The sequence below is a fragment of the Sinohyriopsis cumingii genome, chromosome 7 (assembly GCF_028554795.1).
Source record: "Sinohyriopsis cumingii isolate HCF-2022 chromosome 7, ASM2855479v2, whole genome shotgun sequence".
Taxonomy (NCBI): Eukaryota; Metazoa; Mollusca; class Bivalvia; order Unionida; family Unionidae; genus Sinohyriopsis; species Sinohyriopsis cumingii.
The window spans coordinates 15,828,111-15,852,042 of NC_142967.1; the positions used below are offsets into that span (position 1 = coordinate 15,828,111).

The 23,932-nt window shown below is 35.3% G+C and overlaps 1 protein-coding gene across 1 annotated transcript in view; it reads left to right on the forward strand.

Moving 5' to 3' along the window:
• Positions 1-23,932, forward strand: part of LOC149794771 (solute carrier family 23 member 2-like) — a 110,838-nt gene that overhangs the window by 58,366 nt on the left and 28,540 nt on the right. Inside the window, exon 4 of the mRNA XM_089964407.1 lies at positions 7,708-7,814. Within this exon, the coding sequence (XP_089820533.1) occupies positions 7,708-7,814 (107 nt within the window). The remainder of the gene's footprint in view (positions 1-7,707; positions 7,815-23,932) is intronic.

A 23,932-nucleotide genomic window follows, 5' to 3' on the forward strand; every position in this document is an offset into this window, starting at 1 on the left:
ATAATTATTTAAAAACTCGGATATGATTGTGTTGACCCCTTCTCAACGTTTTGCAAGAGAAATAAAAACGCGTAGAGTTTTTTTTTTGGATGGTGTGGTAATGAGTGAATCCACGAAAGAATGGGACAAAAAATAAATAAATACCGAGAATTATTATGTAGGACGAACTGTGCACTCTATCCATATATATTATAAAATGTTTCTCAACTGGCTGTCGACGATAAACACTGCAATTATCATGTGCGGAGATTATCGACAGCCTCCTCCGTTTACAGGAGAATCAACGCTTGACATGGCTACAAAAATTACATTGCCACTACAAAAAAAATATTGTATGACCATCGATCGTGCGAGAAAACTTGATGACAGTTGCAATCGCTAATCAGATTAGAACTGGACAAGATTCCTTGTGAAATAATGTCCACCGTAATTCTAGAGACACCAATTTTTGATATTTGGTACTCATGGCAACATTATGATCTGATAGTTGTATCACAAAGAAAAAACGTCTGTGATTCACTTCTGCGGAAATTATTTTAGTTTTACAGACTAATGTTTTCAGCGGTGTATGTTTCGTTATGTAATCATACAGCTTATACGCGTAGACAAAAAATACTCGTTGACATTCCAGGAATGGATAAACAACAGCGACTGGTTATCAATGTTATCGTCGAAGTGTTAGTGGACGCTGTAAAGCAGGCACTGTCGGCGGTGAAAACGGGGTTATCTAGTGATTGCAAAGGCGTCAGGGACGCTTGCCACATACGTGGCTCACCATGGACTCTAGGTTATGCGATATAATTTCATTCGTCGGATTATCTAACAATCTCAGATACCTATATATGGATTGTCCACGATCGCATCGAATGGTCAAATTTAATATATTTGGCGGTATTGAGAGTTACAATAATATCTGAACTGCGTATAATTTTCTACGGAAGCGCCGTTAGCCTAGCTACTAGTCAGGTAGCTTCGCGACCAACGTCGGTGTTGCTGCTGACTCCACCAACGATATCCCCTGTCACCCTGAATAAACAAATTAGCTGGAGGCCAAACAATATCGCCAGTTTGATGCTGTCGAATTTATCATAACACCGAGGCAGCGACAAAATAATCACTGCATCTGCTGTAACATTATAACGCTTTGGCAACATTTTCCCAACAACATTCGACAATTTACCGTAGACAGAATCGAAAGCAGTCTCGGCCACACGTAAGAAAATATCGCTCTGACATGTTTTTAATGAAGGAAACGTAAGAATGGGAGCTATCTCGTGATTCGTTCCTCCAAGCGAGCCTCTGCAACGCCAAATCAAACCGGGTGGTAACTGTGTGTTTTCATTAATTGTCTGTAATTGTTACCAGACATATCCACGTTGAGGAGCTGTTGAATCTAGTCTGTAGATTGCAGGCTGCTCAGCAAATCTTACCACGCTGAAAATTGCATGAGTTTTTAAAATCCATATGGCATTATTTATTCTTGCTTCGCCGCCCTAAGGTTCACCGGGTTCATATAACTATCAGACTGTTACGTTACTGCCCAGGACTGGTTGGAGCAATTGATTTCCTGGCGATTATTGTCTTTGTATGTGTTTTTCCGCGATTTTAGCGAAGGGTTTCATGTTGACTCTACTCGTGACCTAGTTGTTTAAGGCAGCAGCCACGTGAGGTAGTTCCGCAACCCATTTACGAGATCTATCCTTACTCAGTAATTCCTGCGCGTATTGATCTCCAAGCAGTCGCTATGCAAGTGTTTGGTTAAATTGTTTAACGATTGCCTGATCACGATGTAATGCGGTGTGTTCACGTCTATTTTTAACGTTATTTTGCTGCATCAGCGACATTACTGATTCTTTGACAGGATCAACCTGTAGGAAATGTGGCCATCGCAAGATGCCACAAGAATAAATACGTTCAAACGCGTATGCCACTAAGGTCTATGCTTTATGCTTTAGCGGTTCCACTGTTTTGTACCTGCTTGCAACGTCGACGACTGTCAGCGTGTATTTGTATGTGCGCCGTTTACTGGACGTGCCAATGACGACATGCAATAAATATGCCTGATGAACTTCTTTGATCGTGCTGACATAAAACCGTCCATGCTGAATCGTTTTGGGACATGGTGGATACATTTGTGATATTGCTTGTCATGACAACCAATCGAGTCATTAGCAAGCGTGACACCTACTTTATCGGCTAGTTTGCTAATAGCCGCTGTACCTCTCCAATATCCTCTTGGGTTATGATAAATAGACCCAAATATGTATTTGTCAGCGTTTAATAACCCAGGATTGGGGGGGGGGGGCGGGGCTTTTAAAATAGGGCTATCTTACCGCTCATCGCTGATCTGCGAATGATTTTCGTATGTTTTTAATTTTTATCGACTTTAGCGTGTGAATCAACAAATCTTGCAGATCTTTGTTTTTCTGCCCGACTCCATGAGACGGGCACGCTTGATCGATCGCATGTACCGGATATTCGTCCAGGTTTTGTAGCTTTTTTCATGAAGTCTAATGTCACGTCGGGTTCTTGGACTACACTAGTTATATCCCGCAAGATGTTTTTACCCCGGTCACTTCGCCAATGGCGTTTCTGGTAATTTTCCGCCTGTCGCAGCCAATGACTGCGTCCTCTTTCGCAAACTTGTATTTTTATCCTGCATCTCAAAGACTTACTCGTGTGTGCTCACCTGTCGTTTTTCGTTGTTATTGAGCTCAGCACAGTTGTATCTGTAACCGTCCTGAATCGAACACAATATAAAATCATAATTGTCGATAATACTACATTTGTACCAAATGAACGTGATTTACTTTAGAGCGACACGCGAGCTATCACGAGCCAAGCGTTATCCAATTTTGCCATATTCCATTTTAGTTATTATAATTGCCCCGTCCGGTTCTGGTAAAACCCTATTTTTGTTGAACCTGAAAATGAGGTGGCTCAAAGGGGAAAAACTTTATATAGTGGCACCATCCGCAGATGACTAACAATACTACGATGTTCTTAAGCAATTTAGTGGATCGGCGGCGAGTCTGGAAAACAACGACTTTGTTAAGTTTATAAATATCATCGATGATGCTCCGTCCGTCGATGATTATGACGGGGATATCAGCATTTTGTCGTTTACGATGATATCACCCTTGAAAAAAAAACAAATCCAGCCAGAATATTTTCACAAGGTAGGCAAAAAATACAGATGTCGTTTACCTGACACATCGGTACGCTCAGATCCCCAAGGTGATCAGAGATAACTGTAATGTTTTGGTTATTATTAACTGTGTTGACACATATATGCTAAGAAATATTTATCAGATCTGGTATCCCGGTGACCTAGAGATAAACAAGCTCAAATACTTCTTTGCACATGTTCAGAATGCCCCGTATGGATTTATCACAATTTACTTGCACGATTACGCAGCACTCTATCGAATTGGTCTCAGTAAAATCTTTTATTAAAGAAATGCCTTTGTTGTATAATGAACCAGGAAATATTAATGAGATTATCTTTGAAATCGATCAATTACAACAATACGGTCTCGCGGTTCAACTTGTACTGACACAAACAAATTATCCGGTAGGACCATCGAATGAAAGCTGTAAAGAACCTATCTCTGCAGGGCCTGCCCTTGGGATGCTTGCCTAGACGTTGTATACCTACCGTCGACTGCTTCACAGACTAGATTTACGTAAATCGTTGATGTGATATTGACAATGCCTGGCGATACATGATGATCACCACCTGTTTTATCATTTAAGCGTCATAGAATATCTGGAGCGCCTCTTATTCGGAACATATTCTTAAATTAATTAATCGAGACCATCCTGCATTTTATCGAAGTTGAACTGGGGAAGTTTAAATGTGGACAATTGGTCTTGACATCATCACTCATATTCATTACATTTTCTATCATAGATTTTCGAAGTAGTTAGTCATCAGATATCAACTGGTTCAGATTTTGTATTGTCTCAGTGATTCTTTGTTTAAGATCATCATTCGGATATTTGAGCATATACACCTTAAGCAGCTTTCTCAGATTATATTGTGTATTTGTATGCTTCTGAGATATTCTCTTGGTAATCACTATTCCAGGAGAAACTCCCAAACGATTCCATTACCGTCCGTGTTAGAGGGTCATACGACCATGCCAGGTAACTACGGTTACCTGAGTCAACCTTATCCCGATATCACTGTCTGTCAGAACATACCATTGCCCGGTGTATCTATGCTCTAGCTCTTTTACGAAGTTTTCTTTGCCTGTCAAATATTCAGATCGCGGTTGTGGTGGTCCAACATAAATCGTCGCTTCCAGTAACCATCCCAATACAGATCTGATCATTAAGTTATATACGTCAACGGCGTAATCCGGCGTCGATATTTCAATGGCGGCGCTCAGCGTTGATTTGTGTACTTTGATAGCGATCTTTGATTCTTTTCACTCATCAAGCTTGGTTTCATGTGCGAACACTAGCAAATTGTTGGCGTCTAATCCACTTAGTTATTTTTTTCTCTGATGTTTGGCCATCTATAACAAATTCTCTTGGCGGTGCAAGTCTGTACGAACAACAATAAGAAACGCTACGTGGGTCAACCCCGTATGCAACCCAATGAGTACCTGGACCAAAACGGCCATCGAAATTAATGATACCAGTTTAAAAGCATTTTGGTTTTTCCAGTAACTGATCGGCCTTTAAAATATCCCTGACGTTTTTTATGTTTAATCGCCGAGTAGCATCTAGTAAATCGAAATTGGATAAAGGGAGCTTTACCGAAGCATCCACGGCTGACGTAGACCCTGACCATACCGCGTTCCTGATAATCTTAAAGAGTGTTACTCTTTTGGAGGTCTTTAGACCCTGTGCTGTTGTCTTTTTATGGCGTGTTAGTTCTTTCTGCTATTTTTCCAGTTGCTTTAGCGGTTTGTTCCAGCGACGGAAGTAGACATTTAGTGGCTTTTATGAGTAGTTTAAATAACTGCTTTGAACGTCTGTAAAATCCACATGAGCTTCTTGACACTGTTGTAGTTGCTGTTTGACAGAATATATTTCTTAATTGCGTCTTGTTGTTGTCTAGCTAATTTAACTGTATTAGCATACATACACTTACTCATTATTATTATCATTATTATTATTATTATTATTATTATTATTATTACTATTATTATTATTAGTATCATTATTATTATTACAATAACGATCTAATTACAGTGTTGTGGTCAGTTCACATAAAAGATTTCTGCATATTCAACGTCAATCAGCGTCAATCAACGTGGTCGCAGTTATTCCTTTTTGCTAGCCGAATATTAATAAATCAGCGTTACCGCAGGTAAAAGTATAATTCTCATAAAGGGGCCTTGAATGCATCCCCCCCCCAGGCCACCTCGTCCATTCACTTATAATAGCCATGCTTACATACAGGCTTCGGATTGGCCTTTGGACAGTTTATGAGTCAACATTGCTTGGCTAAAATAGCATTTTTAAAGGCCACACTTTTTTTGGTCCGTCGCCCACTTCTGCAAAAATGAGCATAATTGGTCATGCGTATTTTGTCTCAAATTAAACATTGGATTATTTTCAATTTTGTTTATGTCATTTACGAAAACAGGGCTTTTTGTGGGTGGTTGGGGGGTGAACCCAAACGTTAACGCGTTTTATTTTGGTTGATCGTACCCCATCTGCTGCTACAGAAGCCACAAAAGCTATTCGTCAGATCATGCTCTGCAATTGCAAGAAGGGCTGCAACTGGTACCGCAGGTATTTGGTGATTTTCCCTTTGTCACTGCATTAGCGAATATGGTCGAAACTAATATGTCTGTTATAGAAACACGATGCATTGCATAGTATGTTATACATTGTAACTGATGTGGGTGCTATTTCATCTTGTATTATTTACGTAGTTTTCCTCAAGAGATCATCTCATTTAATATGTCTCAATCTTATAATATAGGCTAAATCAATGAAAGTATCTTATAGAAGCATTATACAATTATTACAAATGCAAATACAATTGAAGTAATGCAGTCTAGCCAAGTTTCCAAACCCACAGATGTATCCAGTAGATTTAGGGCATATAAACGGATGGCTCCCAGATTGGCAAATGGCTGCTATTTTCGCCACTAGAAAAAAATGATAAAGACCCTATAGCTAAATATCTTTCTTAGGATAAACTATAACTGATATTGATGCTTGTTCACAAAACCCACAGTTAATTCACCTATCTGCGGCACTATTAGAGTTTCGATTTTCTCAAATCTGGTTGGTCTTCATAGGGTTTCTGCGAATGGATGGCCAAATTAAGGGATGCATTGTGACATAAAGGAATGAAAAGAAACGCAAATTAATTACAAATGTATGCAGTTGCGCCGAAATTGAACGTAACAAACAGAATTTAAAATGTTATAAAATTAATATTATTAGCAAATATAGAAATTTAAATGGAACACAACAGTAGTTTTGTGAAAGCGTAATGTTAGTGTTTGTATCATTATGCTGAATCATCAAAGCTGACAAAACTATTAAGTCATTTCAGTTAACTATGAAATATATTTCTTATATAATGGAGGAGTCAATTTTTAAAATGGGAGATTGCATTACGAACGGCTAAGATTCATCAGTGCTGCATACACCTAGATTTGAAACAGAGATCCATGATACAGTTCCATGACTTACCGCTTAATAAGTAAGATTATGACTGTAATCGATCCAATCAATGATATAATGAAAAGTATAAATTGTGGATAGATAACATTTTAGCTGTCTTATTTAAATTACACATGTTCAATGTACTCGTTATTTTCAAAACCTGGAATATATTCTAATAAGTAATGATCTATTATGCCCACTTTCGATAATTTTCTGCTTTTTAATTTTTGTCAATCTCTGATTAATTTTGTGTCATTTGTTTGAATTTTCGCTCGCGGTTTTTCATTTTTAAAATTTAGGCACGACATCTTAGGTACGGAGGTTGCATTTATTAGTTATCATTGTCATTAGAGTAAGAAATTCTATCAATTTAATCATAACTGTATCAATGAAGTAGACAGTGTATTACAGTTAAAATACTGAGATGTGTTTTTATAATTTTGATATAACCAGGGCAACAAAGTAGGCAGGGTGTCATGCTTACAAGAAAAAGTTCCTTACGCTTTGCATTGCGCACAATTTTGAGGAATAGACTAGTATGGCAGTCTTATAGAGATTAGAACTTTATTACTCTTCTAATCCTGTGAACGTATTAATGAAAACGGGGTACCAGTCTTGACACTGTATTCAATACTTGGAGATTTGCTATTGGCTCTAATAGCAGCGTTTATTATTTCTTTTTAAATTCTCAGAGAAACGTATAAGATTTTTTAACTTTTGCACGGATTCTTTATGTACAAGTACACAATGTATATTTGTATCCCTCTAAAATTATTTGTGCCAACCGAACATGAAATTAATAATTAAGTACCTTTTATTGGTCCTTTGTCGAGAACTATTTGTGTTCCATTCATTGTTCAGAAAAAGTTTGTGCTTACTTCAGTCAGGTAGTACATGTGTTTTGTAGGGAGTTAACAATTACACGTTGACATGTTGCCAATGGAAGATACATTAGCGGTCGAATCCGTTGAATGTTGCAAGCTGCACAAAACATTAAGACGATTTTAGGAAAGCGGATACAACAATGATGGTCGCTAACTTGTTCAGTATCATCATTCTTTCTTTCAGGCGCAAATCATATCAATATGACAGATCTAAACAATACATCAAATAGTACTACAAGCGCGGACCCTGGAAGCGCTTCAACGGAGATGATTTTGAACTACATCAGAATGGTGAGTCGTTGCCATTATGCCGAGACCAGTTTGCTTGTAGTTAACTTTCATCGATGTATCCAGCCTTACGTGTAGTCTTTGCACAGAAGAGAAGACAATCACTAACTTTACCATAGAGCTTCGTTGTTGTTAGATGAAACTATTAGGTTGATCCTTGTCTCATATTTAGTCTGCCTGAGAATTTTCTATTGTTACCATCATTTAATTTCTCAAAATCAATAACTGAAAGTTTTATACTGTAAAAATTTTTAGTGTTCAATCATTAACTAGACCAATAAAGTAAATCACAATGTAAATGAATTCTCCAAAAGAGCAGTTCGATTACAATAACAGCTTTTAATCTGCCTAGTGCATAATATAACGAAAAGGTAAAACATTGACAAACATTGTATACCTCTACGTCTATTCTACAACAAAATCTTGCAACCTATATGAATCACTCCGAAAAGAAAAGGTATCGACGCAAGATGTTATTTGATATAGAGCAAATTGAAAAACCCAGTGAAAACCTCCGACTTCGATTGGGCAGTTCCTACCGGCACCATAGAGGGTGAGCATATCACTTGCTAGAAGGTCCATTTTTGAAAAGTAAAACTTCCTACGGAAACGAAAGATCTAAGGTCAATAACGTCAAACCGAATCATCTAACTGACCGAGACTTTATCTAATTGGGTTAGTTTATTTTGTTACGTTATCTTCTTCGTTCGTGTTTTTCAAAATTTTGTTTACCCACCGTGACACTTATTTGTGTTGCACCCTCTCTACTGCTGTACTGTATGAGTAATTAAATCATTATTATATCAATAATGGAATCTTATATGAGTAGACTAGCTCGAGAAAGATTAGAAGCAATTAGAAGATATATTCCTGTTCGTGATGCTCTCAAACGAAAACTGCAAGAACGGCAAGAAGCACAAGTTGAATATGCAGAAGGTACAGAACAATTATTTAAACCTGTTACAAAGGTTAATCGAAGAGTTGCAGAAGCTACCGAAGGTCTTCTTCCGGATTTAAAACAAACGGCTGAGCAAACTGAAAAGATAGCAAGAAGAACCAACAGACAAAAACGATTTTAAGAGATCTTCCAGCTGGAATAGCTGCCTTTCATCCTACAGCCAAACTTAAAAGTAATGAACCAATTACATAAAATGACAAGAAAGAAATGAAAAGAAAAACTAAACTGTTTAACACATTTACTCAAAGGACTATTGATCAAATAGATGGATATAAAAAAGTAGATGATTCAGCTGCATTTGCCGCTGAAAATTATAGTAAAAGAGATAGATATATTATAACCTGAATATGCTTGTAGCTCAATCTCAAAAGATACTTGGTACAAGTAGATTATCGAATAAATCCAGGAGGTGATCAAGTCAGAGATAAAGATGATATTAACTATATTGCTTACAGAGATAAAACAGATAAATATTTTTTAGATGTACAACAGTATGTTAAATCTAGTAGACAAACCAATCTGAAGATCAATCTCCTCATCAACAATTAGTTAAACTTAGAGGTAAATGTAAAATTTAGGGTTTACAAGCTATCGAGCATGCGGATTAAGACCAACTAGTAGATATTGCTTGAAATTATGATAAAATGGGAAAATATGTAAGAACAAAAGATGCTAAATCTTGGACGAAAGATAATTGGACTATAATCAAACTTCTACCATTTAAGAATGATGTGACGCAAGAAGAAGAGACACAATCTTTTTCATCTCAACCACAATTTACTCTTCCTCCTCCACAATCTCCTATACCTGCACAACAACCTGAGGATGATTTTGAATTTTTTATTAAAAATAGATTTTCACCTGGTGGTTTAGAAAAAATCAATTATACAGATATTTTTGGGTTAAGATATATTACTGCGAATTATGATGAAAAAGATAAATATTTAAACCTCAACACCGAACAATTGGTTTAAAGATCTATGTTTGGTTAGATTTGGTAGTAAAAATTGCGATGATAAAGATCAGTTAAAAGAATTTATGAAACGTGTAGAAGGAGTACAGAAAATAGATTAATCATATAAGTCACAACAGTAGAAACTCCTCCAAGAACAGGAAGTGGATTAGGAATTTATCCTGACTGTGGTCTTGTCTATGTTGAACAATTAGAAATTCTGATAGGAGAAGAAGATTATTTAAAGGCGGTGTTATGGATCCTAACATTGCTCACCATCTTATTAATGAAATTGCTGATGAATATTACAGCGACTATTTAATGAACTTTTAATTTAAACAAAATGATTATACACAAAGCTCAACGTGGACTTGTAAGAGTTAAGGTAGTAAATTCACGATTACCGACGTATAAAGCGATTTATGGAGATGAACTTGGTGATGTAGTTATTAGTTTTTTAGAAGGATGGCTCCAAATGCAGTACCGATAGCAAAATAATTAAGGATGAAAGCTATTTAAAATATTTGAGATAAAGCATTAAGTTCTGTTGGTAATCTTTCTGGTAAAGCATTTTCAACAATCAAAGAAATTTTATGTTCATTAGTACGAAGAAAATCACAGCCAGTAAAATTACCCAGCACTGAAATTATGCCTGCAAATGTTTGTAAAAAAAAATCAATCAAGCTGAAAATCAAAGCCTATCGGAATTGGCTGTTCATGAAGTCGTTCCTACAAAATTGCCTAATGAAATTATGCCTGTAGCTATACGAAAAGAAGCAGCTAAAAATATAACAGCAAGTTTAATACCAGGAATTGGTCTTCGTGTTATACGATAATAATTATAATGAAAAGTTTAAGCGTAGATCCGATCCAGTATTTGATATGGACGCACCACTTCTTTAAGATGAATCTGTTCCTGATTATCAATATTATTTTTTATGACGCACGTGTACTACATCAGCGTGGCCGAATTGAAATACATGTTCAAGATACAAGCAGATATTTTTTACATCCTGAAGCATTTATTGAAGCAGAAGGAAACATTTTGTAGGATGATGGTGGAGTATATGGATTTGATGAAACTCCCGGTTTTTGTTAATCATGGTATGATGGCGTTGTTTGATAGTGATACATAAATGATTGATGGAAGAAATATTGAATTAATTCAAAAAGACGTTGATGTTGCTAAACCATACATAGCATTACAAGATATTCAGAAGATTATACAAGATCAGCTCGCCCATCAATGATGTTTGCTAAAGATGCATCTAATCATCCTGAACACGTTAGGGAAGTTGTTGGTGATGTAGGAGACGCTGAAAATAAGGCTGCTTCACCAGCTATTGTATCAATCAACGAAAATTACAACTTAGGATTTGCTACATGTAGATTAATCTTAAATGACAAAAAAACATTTTCATATGCAATTCCACTATCTCATATATTTGGATTTTGTAGACACGTTAGAAAAGTTATTTTTGGAGCTAAACATACAGCTGTACTTATATGAAAAGCTAAGATCATGATTCGATCGGGCGTCCTGCTACCGGACATAATTGCATGGTAAGACTAACAAAACTTTGTGGATGTCAATAAGGACTCTAACAATTGCTGAAGAGAAAACTTTAATAAGTTTTATGAGTTCAGGTGGAAAATCATTGTCATCACGGTTGACAATGACCACAGATTGCATTCAAAGTAATGTTCACGGTTTATTTACATGGCATATTGCATCACAACAATATATTTATTGCTTGACAACATGTTAATCAACTTAACTCACAAGCAAGCAGTCATATGATACTTGACACACTTGGGTTTAATGAAATATCTTTAAGGACATCAAGAACCATCTAAAGATGTATTGTTAAAGTTTGATCGAACTCGTGTAGGGCGTGCATATCATCGTTTAATGACGTATATGGGACGTAACCAAAATATAGGTACTGGTTTGCAAATATCCCAGCGGGATTTTGCACAATTCTATCCACTTTATTAATTTTCATTGGAGCATATATAATTATTTAAACAATCTGTCGTTGATAGTTATATTTGATCTCGAATAGGTGTAATACACGCTGATGGTTTTGGTTTTAGATCAACCGCAGTTATACTCAGCGATAAAGCAATGATACTTGAAGGCACTGGCGAGTTTTTAACTCACCGATAGAAAACATGTAACATCTCAGTTGAAAATAACGTATTACTTGTATAAATTTCATATCATCATGTTAGTGTTAGTCTGACTCCTCGTCACATTAAAAAGCTTCAATCAAATTCAGCAAAGAATATAAATATCATTACAAAATAGCAGATCACAGCACAGATGGTCAAAATAAACTATCATTGGCAGAACGTCAACTCAGACATTTCAAATAGCGCCAAACAATCAAAAACTGGCGTTAAACACAATCTTTCTGCTGGTATAGTTAAAGACTCAATTAAAACAGTCGGCATAGTCCACTTCTTGCAGCTATAACATCGTTAATAGCCGCTGCAGCCCCAGCAGATGCACTTGATGCTGTTGGAACTGTTGCTGGGATGGCACTACAGAAAGCAGCATCACCAGGATTTGGAGAAAGGGGAAGGGTTCTAAGATTGCAATCTTAAAAACCAGCAATCTTTCAGTGATGGATATTATCATTAAAGTTATTGGAGTAGCTGTAAATATCATAGCTGTGTTTGATAATAATGAAAAAATTAAACCCGGTGTTATTATGTCAACGATGTTAGTTAATGCTCGTGGTCGAGTACGAAAATCCGGTGATACAATGATTGGTTCTCTCAATATGTCTAATAATACCATTGCTGGTCTTGGAGAACCAGAATCAGACAATGACGATGTAACGAAGAAATACATCATTATAATAGTGAACTAGTTAATTTCAGTACGTAACGAAATGACCTCATTTAGAACGGATTATACTACTCTTGTGAACACAGTCTGAGGTTTTCATAAAAGAATAAATGGGATTATTGATGATTTTTTTTGGAAAACCACCAGCTATCGATTTTAAACTCTCCGACATAAAAACGTACCGACAATATATTATATACAGTAGCGTCTGGACAAGCATTATTGTCACCACTTAATAAATCTTTCAAACATCGCGCTGAGGTTACCGGTATATACAAGCTCTCATTACTTGACATTATTACATTTGCAATATCCACCACAATTTCACGACTTATCCACTACTGACTCCGTCAGGTGGATCTCCTGGATTTACGTTGCTGATGAGGAAACATTTACTGTGGAACCCAAAGAAAAACAAACTCGGCTTGATTTACTATTGGTGTCTTGGATTAGTCGCAAAGTTCCAACCTAATTAAAATATAATGAACATTTCGATCCACGTTCAACCTGCAGTGCAACATTATAGAGGATGGCAATGGCACAAAAAAATATCGTTGATGAATATACGGTAAAAGTAAAAGTTATATCGTAGACGTGTAGTTGTTGTCGACATAATTGTGTATTCAGCGTCTACTGTTATTGCTGGAACCGGTGTATTATTATCAACAATAACACTATCGCTAGCGATGGCAACATCAGTTGTAACAATTTGTGTTTCAGCTGCAGCAACAATTGTTGGACTTCTTAATAACATCGCAAAATAAATGTATATGCACAAACACAACATTACATGATTATATAATACAATTACACACAGCAACGATAACATGCTCTAAATTATTATCGTTATTATCAACGAGTCTTAGTGATGCAAAAATATCTGATTTTCAATTTACACAGATTAATAAAATTTACAAAGAAGTAATGACCGTAATAGACTGATTTAAAAATAATAATAATAATAATAATAATAATAATAATAATAATAATAATAATAATAATAATGTCAACTCCGAAAGAATTACTACAATATATTGTCTTAATATATCTCCTTCAAAAACTACAATGATATCGTTAAGCTCAACTAATCCTGAATGTAATGATAACTTTCCAACTGCAATTCCAGCGAAAGAAATAGCGCTAGCACAATTGCGAGTATAGTACAGCTGGACAAATATCAGATCAAAATCATTTGGTTAATTGAAAGCAAATAATTCGCTTGTATTTGCAAATAAAATAAAGATTATGGGACTCTTGATTGGCAAGTTGTCAGAATTCGAAAAGGTAATTATCAAATCGAACAAATCAGTGATTTGTTCCAGTGCAGATTTAGTCTAGAAATGAACATATAACTATATCTGCATCATTAGTAAATTTATTTCAAAATTATCTTTTGGAGCATCTTAAGGACTATCTAAAAAAAGAAAATCATTGCAACAATACAACATTTGATCAAGTTGTATCAGACCTTGACTATATTATCAAAAAAGTATTGAGCTTATAGCTAAGGAAGATATTGCAATACCACAATATAATAGAAAAGAAACTTACACAGAAATAGTTCTCCATTATTACAGATTAACTGAAGCAGAAATACCAACGTTTGTAATACCAGGATTTGAAACCGGCGGACTAAAAAGAAAGCTCAGCATCATTGTCAACGAATATTTTCCACAAACTGTTGGCTCATGGGAAAAAAACACAAATACGTTTAATAATTCTTAAACAGAATGATCCATACGGTGGCGGCATACATATTCGACCAGGAATTGTAAATATCGCATAAATAATCGCAGTCAATCTTGTATGTGATATAACTGATGGCCGCTATCAAATAGATCTTGAAAAATCTAGTCAGGACCAGCAATAATATATTTTATATTCACGTACAGCTCAAGTACCTCCTGGATATGTGATCGTACAATAGCATCTTAATCTTGTTTATCTACTCTGTCATATTCATTTATTATCAAGAATAAATTTCAAACTAACTGACAAGAGCGGACACTAAATTGATTTAGGAAATCGAACTCTGAATATAAATCTCTACGAAAAACTCATCAAATTGACGGGAAACAAAATTAGACAAGGTACCCCAGTTGCTTTGACGTTCGCTCTCATCAATGACATTGTCAGTGCTATCACTTTCACAATCACTAATAACTTTGCCATTGTTTTCATTTTCAGGATCTGACATAAACTTTTTTCAACTGTCTGACGTGCGTGTTAATAATCTTTTTGTTTTCATATCTGTCAGCTAATTCTGATATAAATTTTTCAATTGCCTGTGAGAGAGATACAAATTTTGTAACTTTTGTATCTTTAACCATAGCCAATGATTGGAACATAGACTGTTGAATTTGCATTATAAATATTGTAGTGTAGATCTATTTTCGAATTGTTCAAAATGACAAATAAATGTTCTGGATCAAGCTGAATTTTATAATGAAATTTTAACAAAAACTAAACTGTATCATGATGAGCGGTTATCATTCTTGGGATCCCTTCATATTGGTCTTTGTGGCTTTCCATTGAGTCCTTTTGTGAGATTTTTCTATTGGTCTTTTTGGCACTCCACGATGCTTTTCTGTGGCTGACATTCTCTCTGAATGTTTTATGTAGGGTACCCTTGAGTGAGATTGAGAGCTCACATCACGCAACGCTTTATTTTTGGATGGCTCCAAACTATACAGACATCCACCAGCGAATCCCTAAACGAAACAAAATTTTAGAGATTCAGAGAGCTCTCTAGCTCTTTCAATTTCATGTACACCTCACAGTATCAAATCCCGGGTTGAGGGCTAAACTCACTCATTACATTGTTTGACGTGGTGAGGAGGTGTACAAGAAATTCATTCTGGGCTTGACAGCCCCCAACTTATTTAAAAATGAGAGTCAGCTACGCTACCACTGCGCTATGTTCCAACATTACAGATATATGTTTCAGAAATTATTAAGAAGTTACTTATGCTGTATTTCCTAATAATGATTATTATAATAAGTACGGCGTGGATTTATTTTCCATTTTCCAGAACACATCATATTTAAATAATCATATATTGTATATATTTCTGACTTTGACTAAGTCAGGTGAAAATAACATATTTCTGTATAACAGAAAGATAAAGAAATAACTGAACTGCATTATAAGCGGGCGTGTGTGACCACTGTGTTCTGCCTTGATTTTGTCCATAAGTTAGAAAGTACAAATATCCTTCTACTGATTTGGACTATCATAAAATGATGTTACTCCACTGATATTAATTAACACGCAGGTGGTTAATAATTATTTACAATGACAAAAAAATTAAGCTCTACCGGAGAAAGATATGCTACAGAGATATATCCTATCTTAAGGTCATTATTATTTACAAACGAGTGTACTGAATTTCTCTGCCGGAGAGTTTTCTTAGCTTGACAGAGGTATCTCCCTTCACCAATAATACAACTGAATTTTTTGTTTATATTTCTTAGAGAACGCAGATCTGGTAATATTATTTGCGACGCGCTGAACATTATGCATTCATATATCAAAATACTTTCCAGCTGCATTCATTGATTGATGCATTTTTTCTTCAGCAGTTTCTGCATTTGTAGATACAACTGCTCTGGCGATCTTACTACTGCGGCCAGTATTTCCCAATTTGACTCTGTGTAATGGTTCGTAAACTATCTAAAGAGTTATTAAGTTATTCGTAATTGATATGATCGATCGAAAGACCGTCTTCGATTACCCCGGAAAATATTCGGAAATATATTGATGAGAGTAATATTTTTTATTCTCATCAATACCAAATATATATATATAACCAGTAACAGTGACACATACCACTGGTTTCTAATTACGCCATCACAAGATGCTTCATACTTCTTGATGATAGGCAGTGTCACAGATTTTATTTGCTCCATTTATATAAATATTCATTTTCTACGTGATTATTTGTCTAAATGAAAATTTTGAAAATCTGGTTAGAAAATCGTCAGCGCTTTTTATGATTTTATCATTATTATCAGTGTTTGTTTATATCATAATATATATCCATTTCTCTGTATTTGTTACTACCACATTGCACATACAACTGCGTTTTTCCTCTAACACGAACACCACATTTCAAACACGGTGCAGGTATTAAACTCACTCTCCGTACACTTTGTAAGTAAAGTCCACATTATTCGTTACGCAAGCTTTGTTCCAAGAAGTTGTAGAGCCTATAATAAGCCATTGGCATTTATTCTTTTTTTGAATCATTATATATATGTAATATTTCAATTTGAATATATATTTGTCTTAATTATAATATGGAAGAGTTATCAGCGATTAAGATTGAGCCTAAATATAGTTTCGATCTTGTTAGAAGAACCCCTGACCAACGAAGGCGAGCGGCGAGCTCAGGTCGATCCAACAGTCACTCTGGTTAAAAGTATTCTTGATGCTAAGAAAGAATTTCGTATAGATGGCGCAACTCACGTGTGGTCAACAGTTAAACATTTAAAATCATATGCACCACCAATGTTGTCGATGCTACAACGAGCAGCTACGATAATCAATAATCTCGACAATCAAAGATATTCCTTCAGAGTAAAGTTCATTAAGGAAGTAGACGATAATTGGATTCTCAGTGACAAACGTGACGATGTACCGTCATAATTACAAAATCGCCATATTTTGTTAAAAAAAATTCCAAACCAGGAATGATTACTGGCATTGATAAACTGTATTATGCAAGAGCGTATCCTGTGACTGCAGTTATTTAACAATATATCCGCTGAATGATAAACCCAGCGTTCATGATCCAAAGCAGATGAAATTTTCGAAACTAAATTCTGTAGCCGAACGAGTAACGGAACATTTACAAACGCGATACGTGCAAATGGTTTAACGGATCAGTGAAGTAAAAAAATAAACAAATGGACTGACCCAGTCCAGGGTAAAGGAGCTACAATAAACGATGCTGCTGAATTAGGAAAGAAATTAAAATTCCCAATAATAGTAAGAACAATAACCAGAGAGAATTTCGTACGAATCAAAGTATAAAACGAAAGAAGCTTCTATTGAAATTATTGATCATGATGTGCTAGCGTGGACTAATTCAGTAACAATATTTCCACGAAATCGAAATGTTAAATTTTACCAAGGTAATATATTTGATTTTATTAATGAAATTAGTAAGAATGATCTTGTATCCGTGTGGCTGTTTCAAAGTTCAGATAACCGAAAATATGATCAATTTGTACGACCTAATGGAGATATGTATCGAACATAATCACTCCACGAAGAAATTAAACGTTTTGCGCTGAAATATACCCACAACGATGCTGAACTATTATTGAGTAATTGTTTTACAGTTCCGTCAGTTGCTGCTCGTTTTGCAAGAGAGAAAAGTTCACGGTAACCGACAGGATTAAATTTTCTTGAAGATATACAACGCAGTTGTGTCGAATACGAACACAATGGATTATGGAATACCAGATACGATTATAAGGATGTTATCTCGGTTGATATGGTTGCATGTTATCCCAGAAGTTTTCTTGGAATGGGAGAGTGTTCTAAGTATTTTGAGCGACTTGGACATCCAACATACGAGATGACAAGAGTATCGATAAACGAACCATTACCAGATTTTGATTTCACTGGATTCGCTTGTATCGATTCATTTAAGTTGGCCGAAGAACTTCATCCAGTTTGTTATGTCTAGTTTGGCAAACATTTTTCAGAAAAAATATGGGCACCAAGAGTATTATTACGATATATGTAAAAATATTGATATCGTTGGTTGTAAGTGAAGCATTTATATCTTGTAGTTCGCAGAAACAAGTATGGTTACCTTAACAAAAGAAATAGGCTGATGATGAAAATCCTGATATGACAAATTTTTAGAATAAAATCGCAAAAGATCTTGCCAGAAAAGGAATTAGTAAATTCACCCAAGTAGGATCATATGATCATAAACGAAATTTGTACAAGATTAATTATAGATGATACTGAACTAGAGTTTATATTTAATGATACAGCGAATATAAATACATTTATATGTCCAAGTAATGTTAATTTATCAAACGGAACTAAATTACAATTGTGAGTTATTTTGATGGTGAGTCACCGCGATTTACAAATGTAAGATCTTCAATGCTTGCGTACGTTTAGATTAATCTATTATCGATGATAAATATAGTTTCTGAGGTTGCTGTCAGAGTCGCTACGGATTCGTTTTATATCTATAAAAAATACAGCATTGCTAGAAAAAAACTATATATCTGCACTTATGCATTATGGGGTGAATGGAAAATAAAGCAAGACAATATACTTAATTCTTTTAAATCCGCTGACCTTGAAATTAAGGCTATTTATTTTCCCAAAAAATCAAATATTAAAATTATCATCTGCGCCATCGGTATCTGATCTTGGAGCTAGACATACAACAGTTTATCTCAATGGACCTGGAGTTCTGGCAAAACAACTCATGTGATCAAATTATTATTGAACAGTTGTTCAAAAATAGTCGTATAAACACCTACATACAGATCGCAAGAGAAATGAGAGATATAGAATATATGTTTGGGTTTGGACCGAGACAAGGAAATCCCAGTCAAGGGATTGTATTATTTGTCTCTCCACGAGGCTTGAGGCAAGCCTGGAGGGGAGACATATAATGTAACTCCGCGACTGGTATGTGCGACTGGTATGTTCTTGTCTCGGTTGAAACCCCAACATATATTATTTTTCTCACCCAATATTTTCCTTTAAAGTAAAAAGAAGTCTTCACAAACGTAATATGGTTCACATGCAAATGTTTTCACGTGGCTCTTTAATACAAATATGTTAATAAGGGCTGTGGTGTGACTGTTGCATCCAAAGTACACAGTTTATATGTGTGAGCAAAGAAAAATAACATAAAAAACGTCGAAATGTAATCAGGCATTGTCCCATTTAATATATGGATGTTATATGAAACTGTCAAGAGATAATTAATATGTATTACATCAATTTCAATTTTGAAAAGTTATATTGTAAATAATGAAAAGATATTGGCTACTCAGTTCTACTGTAGTTATAATTAGCACAAGCTGTAACGAAGAGTAAAATTTTGCTTTAGACTATTCATGGGTAATTAGTGATGTGTGTCACTATCATATATACTCAGCTCTACTGTAGTTATTCTTAGTACAAGCTGTAATGATGAATGACATCTTGCTTTAGACAATTCACGGGTAATTAGTGATCTGTGTTGCTATATAACTCTCATTTTCTTTGGAGGAGGAGAAACTGTTTGTGACATACTTGTGTTGTCCTTAATATTGATTGCAAAACTACCCACATGTATAAAACACACTCCAAATACGGACCCTAGCGGATACCCGCGTGCTATGCTTTCATGTTCATGTATTCTTTAAAATTTAGTTTAGCTAATCTTGGAAATATAGCAACTGCTACAGTGAAAGATGCTTATGGATTAATGTGTTGACGGATGAAATTATTCCTTCTGGCTGGTAAGTGCATTTTTTGTCATTAAATATTGTTGGTATATTTTTTATTCTACTTGGGCACAATGGAGATGCTTAACAAAATTAGAATAAAGCCTGTTTGGCATAACACATTTCTGTCTGTTACTAAGTTTTTTGTAATTGTTAAGAGAGTTGGGAGGCTATGAATTGTATAGGTCTATAGCCTATGTGCGTGGATCAGGGTTTTCTATCATAGTTCATTTCACACAGCATTGATAAATGTATCTTATCTATAGTCATTTATTTTTCAGGTCAGCGTCATTAAATGTTGCTAACAGTATATAATTTGTTTCACACGAATTATTTAAAACTAGTTAATAGGTAGCTTTAGTTACACTTAATGACTCTGACCTTAAAATGGACTGACCTATGTTAGGATAAAATTGACCATTTTGTGCGGAACGAATTAGCATAATTCCAACAAGTTCGACATCTTATACGTGTGTGTCTTTGTCTCTCTGAAAATGTTTTTGTGATTTTTGAACAACTACGTGAGGCACAACAGACGACAGCAAGGGTTACTTTCTTAAAAGTAGTTCTGAGCGCGTGGACACCTTGATTGAGACGGCTGGTCTGAGATGACTAGACTGAGATAAGAAAAGTAAGGTTAGCAAAACAATTAGATTTGCCTGTCGCATGGGTGAGAAGAAAGAAATATTATATCATGCATTTATCACAAATGTTTTCGATGGAAGGGAGATAAATGAACTCCTGAACGAATGGGAGAGAAATATATTCCAAATATTATTGCTTGGGATGAAATATGCACCGTTTCATTAGAAACGTAAAATATATTTCTTGATTTGTTATTGACAAAAAATTCTGCTAAAATAATGTATGGCGATCATGGTCAATCGCCACCTTTTATTGGATTGTCTCCACATAAATGGCCGAGAAATTTTGTAGATTAATATGAAGAAATAACTGATGATCATGGAGCGCTTGATCCAGATTTAAGAGAGTTTAAGAAATTAATCAGACTACAGCCGAAGAAAATTCAATGTGAAAAAATGCTTGAAATAATTTCTGAAACTCCTATTTACAATATTTGGAATTTATGCAGACCAAATGATTTGATAGTGGCAAGTAGAAAGATAGTTCTTGATACGCTCCAACAACAATTATTTATGTTACATAAAGAGAAAATTTCAAATCTACCCGTACCATTGTGTTGTTGAGCAGAAGATACACGAAGACAAAATATCGACGTTGATATACCAAGATTGTCAAAGAAACAAAATCTTGCATTAAGTGATGTTGTTTAAGTTCTTTTCAGTGTTATTAAGATGGCATTAACTATGGACTGAACTACACGGAGGCTAGGATATACAATGACTATTCATTCATCACAAGGATTAACCATCTCTGATACAAATGTTTGGATCCTCGATGATCGTATCGAATGTCAAAATTTTGTTTATCTCTCAGTGTCTCGAGGAATATCTCAGTTGCAGAGGGTTATTATAGACTTCACTGAAAATAATTATCAAATTCAGGAAACCAACGATGACATAGTAAGAAAATAAAAGTAAATTGTAAACAGTGTGACAAAAAATAAGTGCGACTTTGATCTCGATGCTGAATTTATAATGACATTGAAAGAACGACATATTAGTCATTGTACGAGGTGTAACACAGAATGTTGTGGAAGTATTCAAATGCTAATCCAAGATAATTTACAGAATTAATTGTAATTTTGTTCATACATGCGAAAATGTGATACTGATCTCTCTTGAATGTAATCGACGTCGAGGTGCTAGATTACAAAAGTGAATGCGGTGGTATTTGTGTGTCTTCAGGAATTACTTGTAATTGTTCGCGTACAAATCCACGCTGACGAGCAGTTGAATCTAATCTGCAGATAGCGGGTCTACCCGTAGATCTCACCACACTGAAAATGTGGAAATGTTTTGTGTCGTAATAATTCAAATAAGATCAGTAGCTCTTTTTACCGCCATCAAGTTCACCAGGTTCATATAAATACCGGACAGTCACATTGCCTAATACTGGTTATCTTGAAAAGTCATGTCGTTGTATTGGCATGTGTTTATTTTAGTAAGCAATCTATTCGCGAGGTCTCATATCTTTTTGAATTATTTCATTCGCATACTGATATCCAAATAACCACTCAGCAATTGCCTGATCACGATGAATTGCAGTATGTATCCGTCTAAGTTTGACATGATTTTTTATCAGAGTTGATAATACACCAAGAAATTATTTGCCAGAATCAACCTGTAGCAACTGTGGCCATCGCAAGGATCATCGCTGCAGAATTCGTTCAAAAGCAGATACAACTTCAGCTGCTGTTTTAGTTGATAAGTTGATAGTGGTTCTACGTCTGTATGCCTACTTGCAAAGTCAGCGGCAGTCAAAACGTATTTGTATGTACGTGACTGACGTCTACCGATTTAAATAGTACCTGGTGGTAAAAGTAAAATATATACTTGATGAACTTCATTAGGAGTGCTGACATCAAAATATGCATGCTGTAGTTTTGTAGGTGGTGGTAGATACATTTGCCATATTGCCTGTCGTGCTATCCAGTTGGCAGCAACAGAACATGTAATATTTGCTGCATCAGCAAGTTCACTAATCGCTGCTCTACCCGTCCAATATCATCTTGGGCTATAATAACTCGATTCCATTATTGTAATAATAGGTTGATTAATCACCAGCCCCTAGCACTAGTTTACCTTTCATCTCACATCTTATCAAACAAATAGCTAATGATTATCTGAAGGATCTATATTTTATGGAATTTAACGAGTGAATCAACTTTACATCTGCAATATGTCGTTGGTGTCAATAATTACTTATATAAGCTACATCATGAACGTGATATGCTTGATCAATTGCATTTATTGGATATTCTCTAGGACTTGGTTGATGTCGCTCGTCAAGTTAGATATCATGTCGTGTTCCAGGACCTCAATAATTATATTCAGGAAGATGTTTTCCCCTGGGTATTTAGGCCATGGAGATCCTGATAATTTTTATAAGGAACGAGCGATATCACCACCGATTTTCTTATTAGAAATAAATATATATTTTTTTTTGTACCACATTTTACACATTTACCTGTAAGTGCACGCTTTATTTTTATTTTATTTTTTGTTATTTATGTTGCTAATCGACCTGTGGGGTGAATGCTCTACATGGAATATAATATAAATCCATATTATTTATTATATTTGTATAAAATGGATGTCATTGATTTCTCAGCGACACGAAAGCAAGAACCACCAAAACAAAATCCAGCGCTACCAAATTCTGTCAGAGCAATTACCATAGTTCCATCCGGATCGGGTAAAACATAATTACTGCTTAATCTGATAATGCGACGGCTCAAATGGGATAAGTTGTATTTAGTACCTACGTCTCGTCGATGATCAGAGATGTTACGATGTACTTAAAGATTATAATGAAAATTCAAAATTGTTGGACGAAGATGGTAATGATATTATTGATTTTATAACCGATATTGATGAAACCCCATCTGTAGATGAACTCGATGGATTTATTAATAATCTTGTGGCATACGATTATTTAATGCTGTACTAACAATCAAATGCAGCTAGAATGTTTTCTGGAGGCAGGCATTTATGTTACTCAGCGATATAAACAAATACCTAAAGTAATCAGAGATAAATGTAATATTTTAGTTGTGTTTAATGGAGTCGATACAGATACTCTGCGAAATATTCATCAGACTTGGTGTAGTGGGGACATGGACATGATAGGTTCGAAAACTTCTTTTCAACAGCACAATCTACTCCACACGGATTTATAACAGTAAATTTACATGATCCTTGATCGCGATATCGTATAGGGTTTGATAAAATATTTGG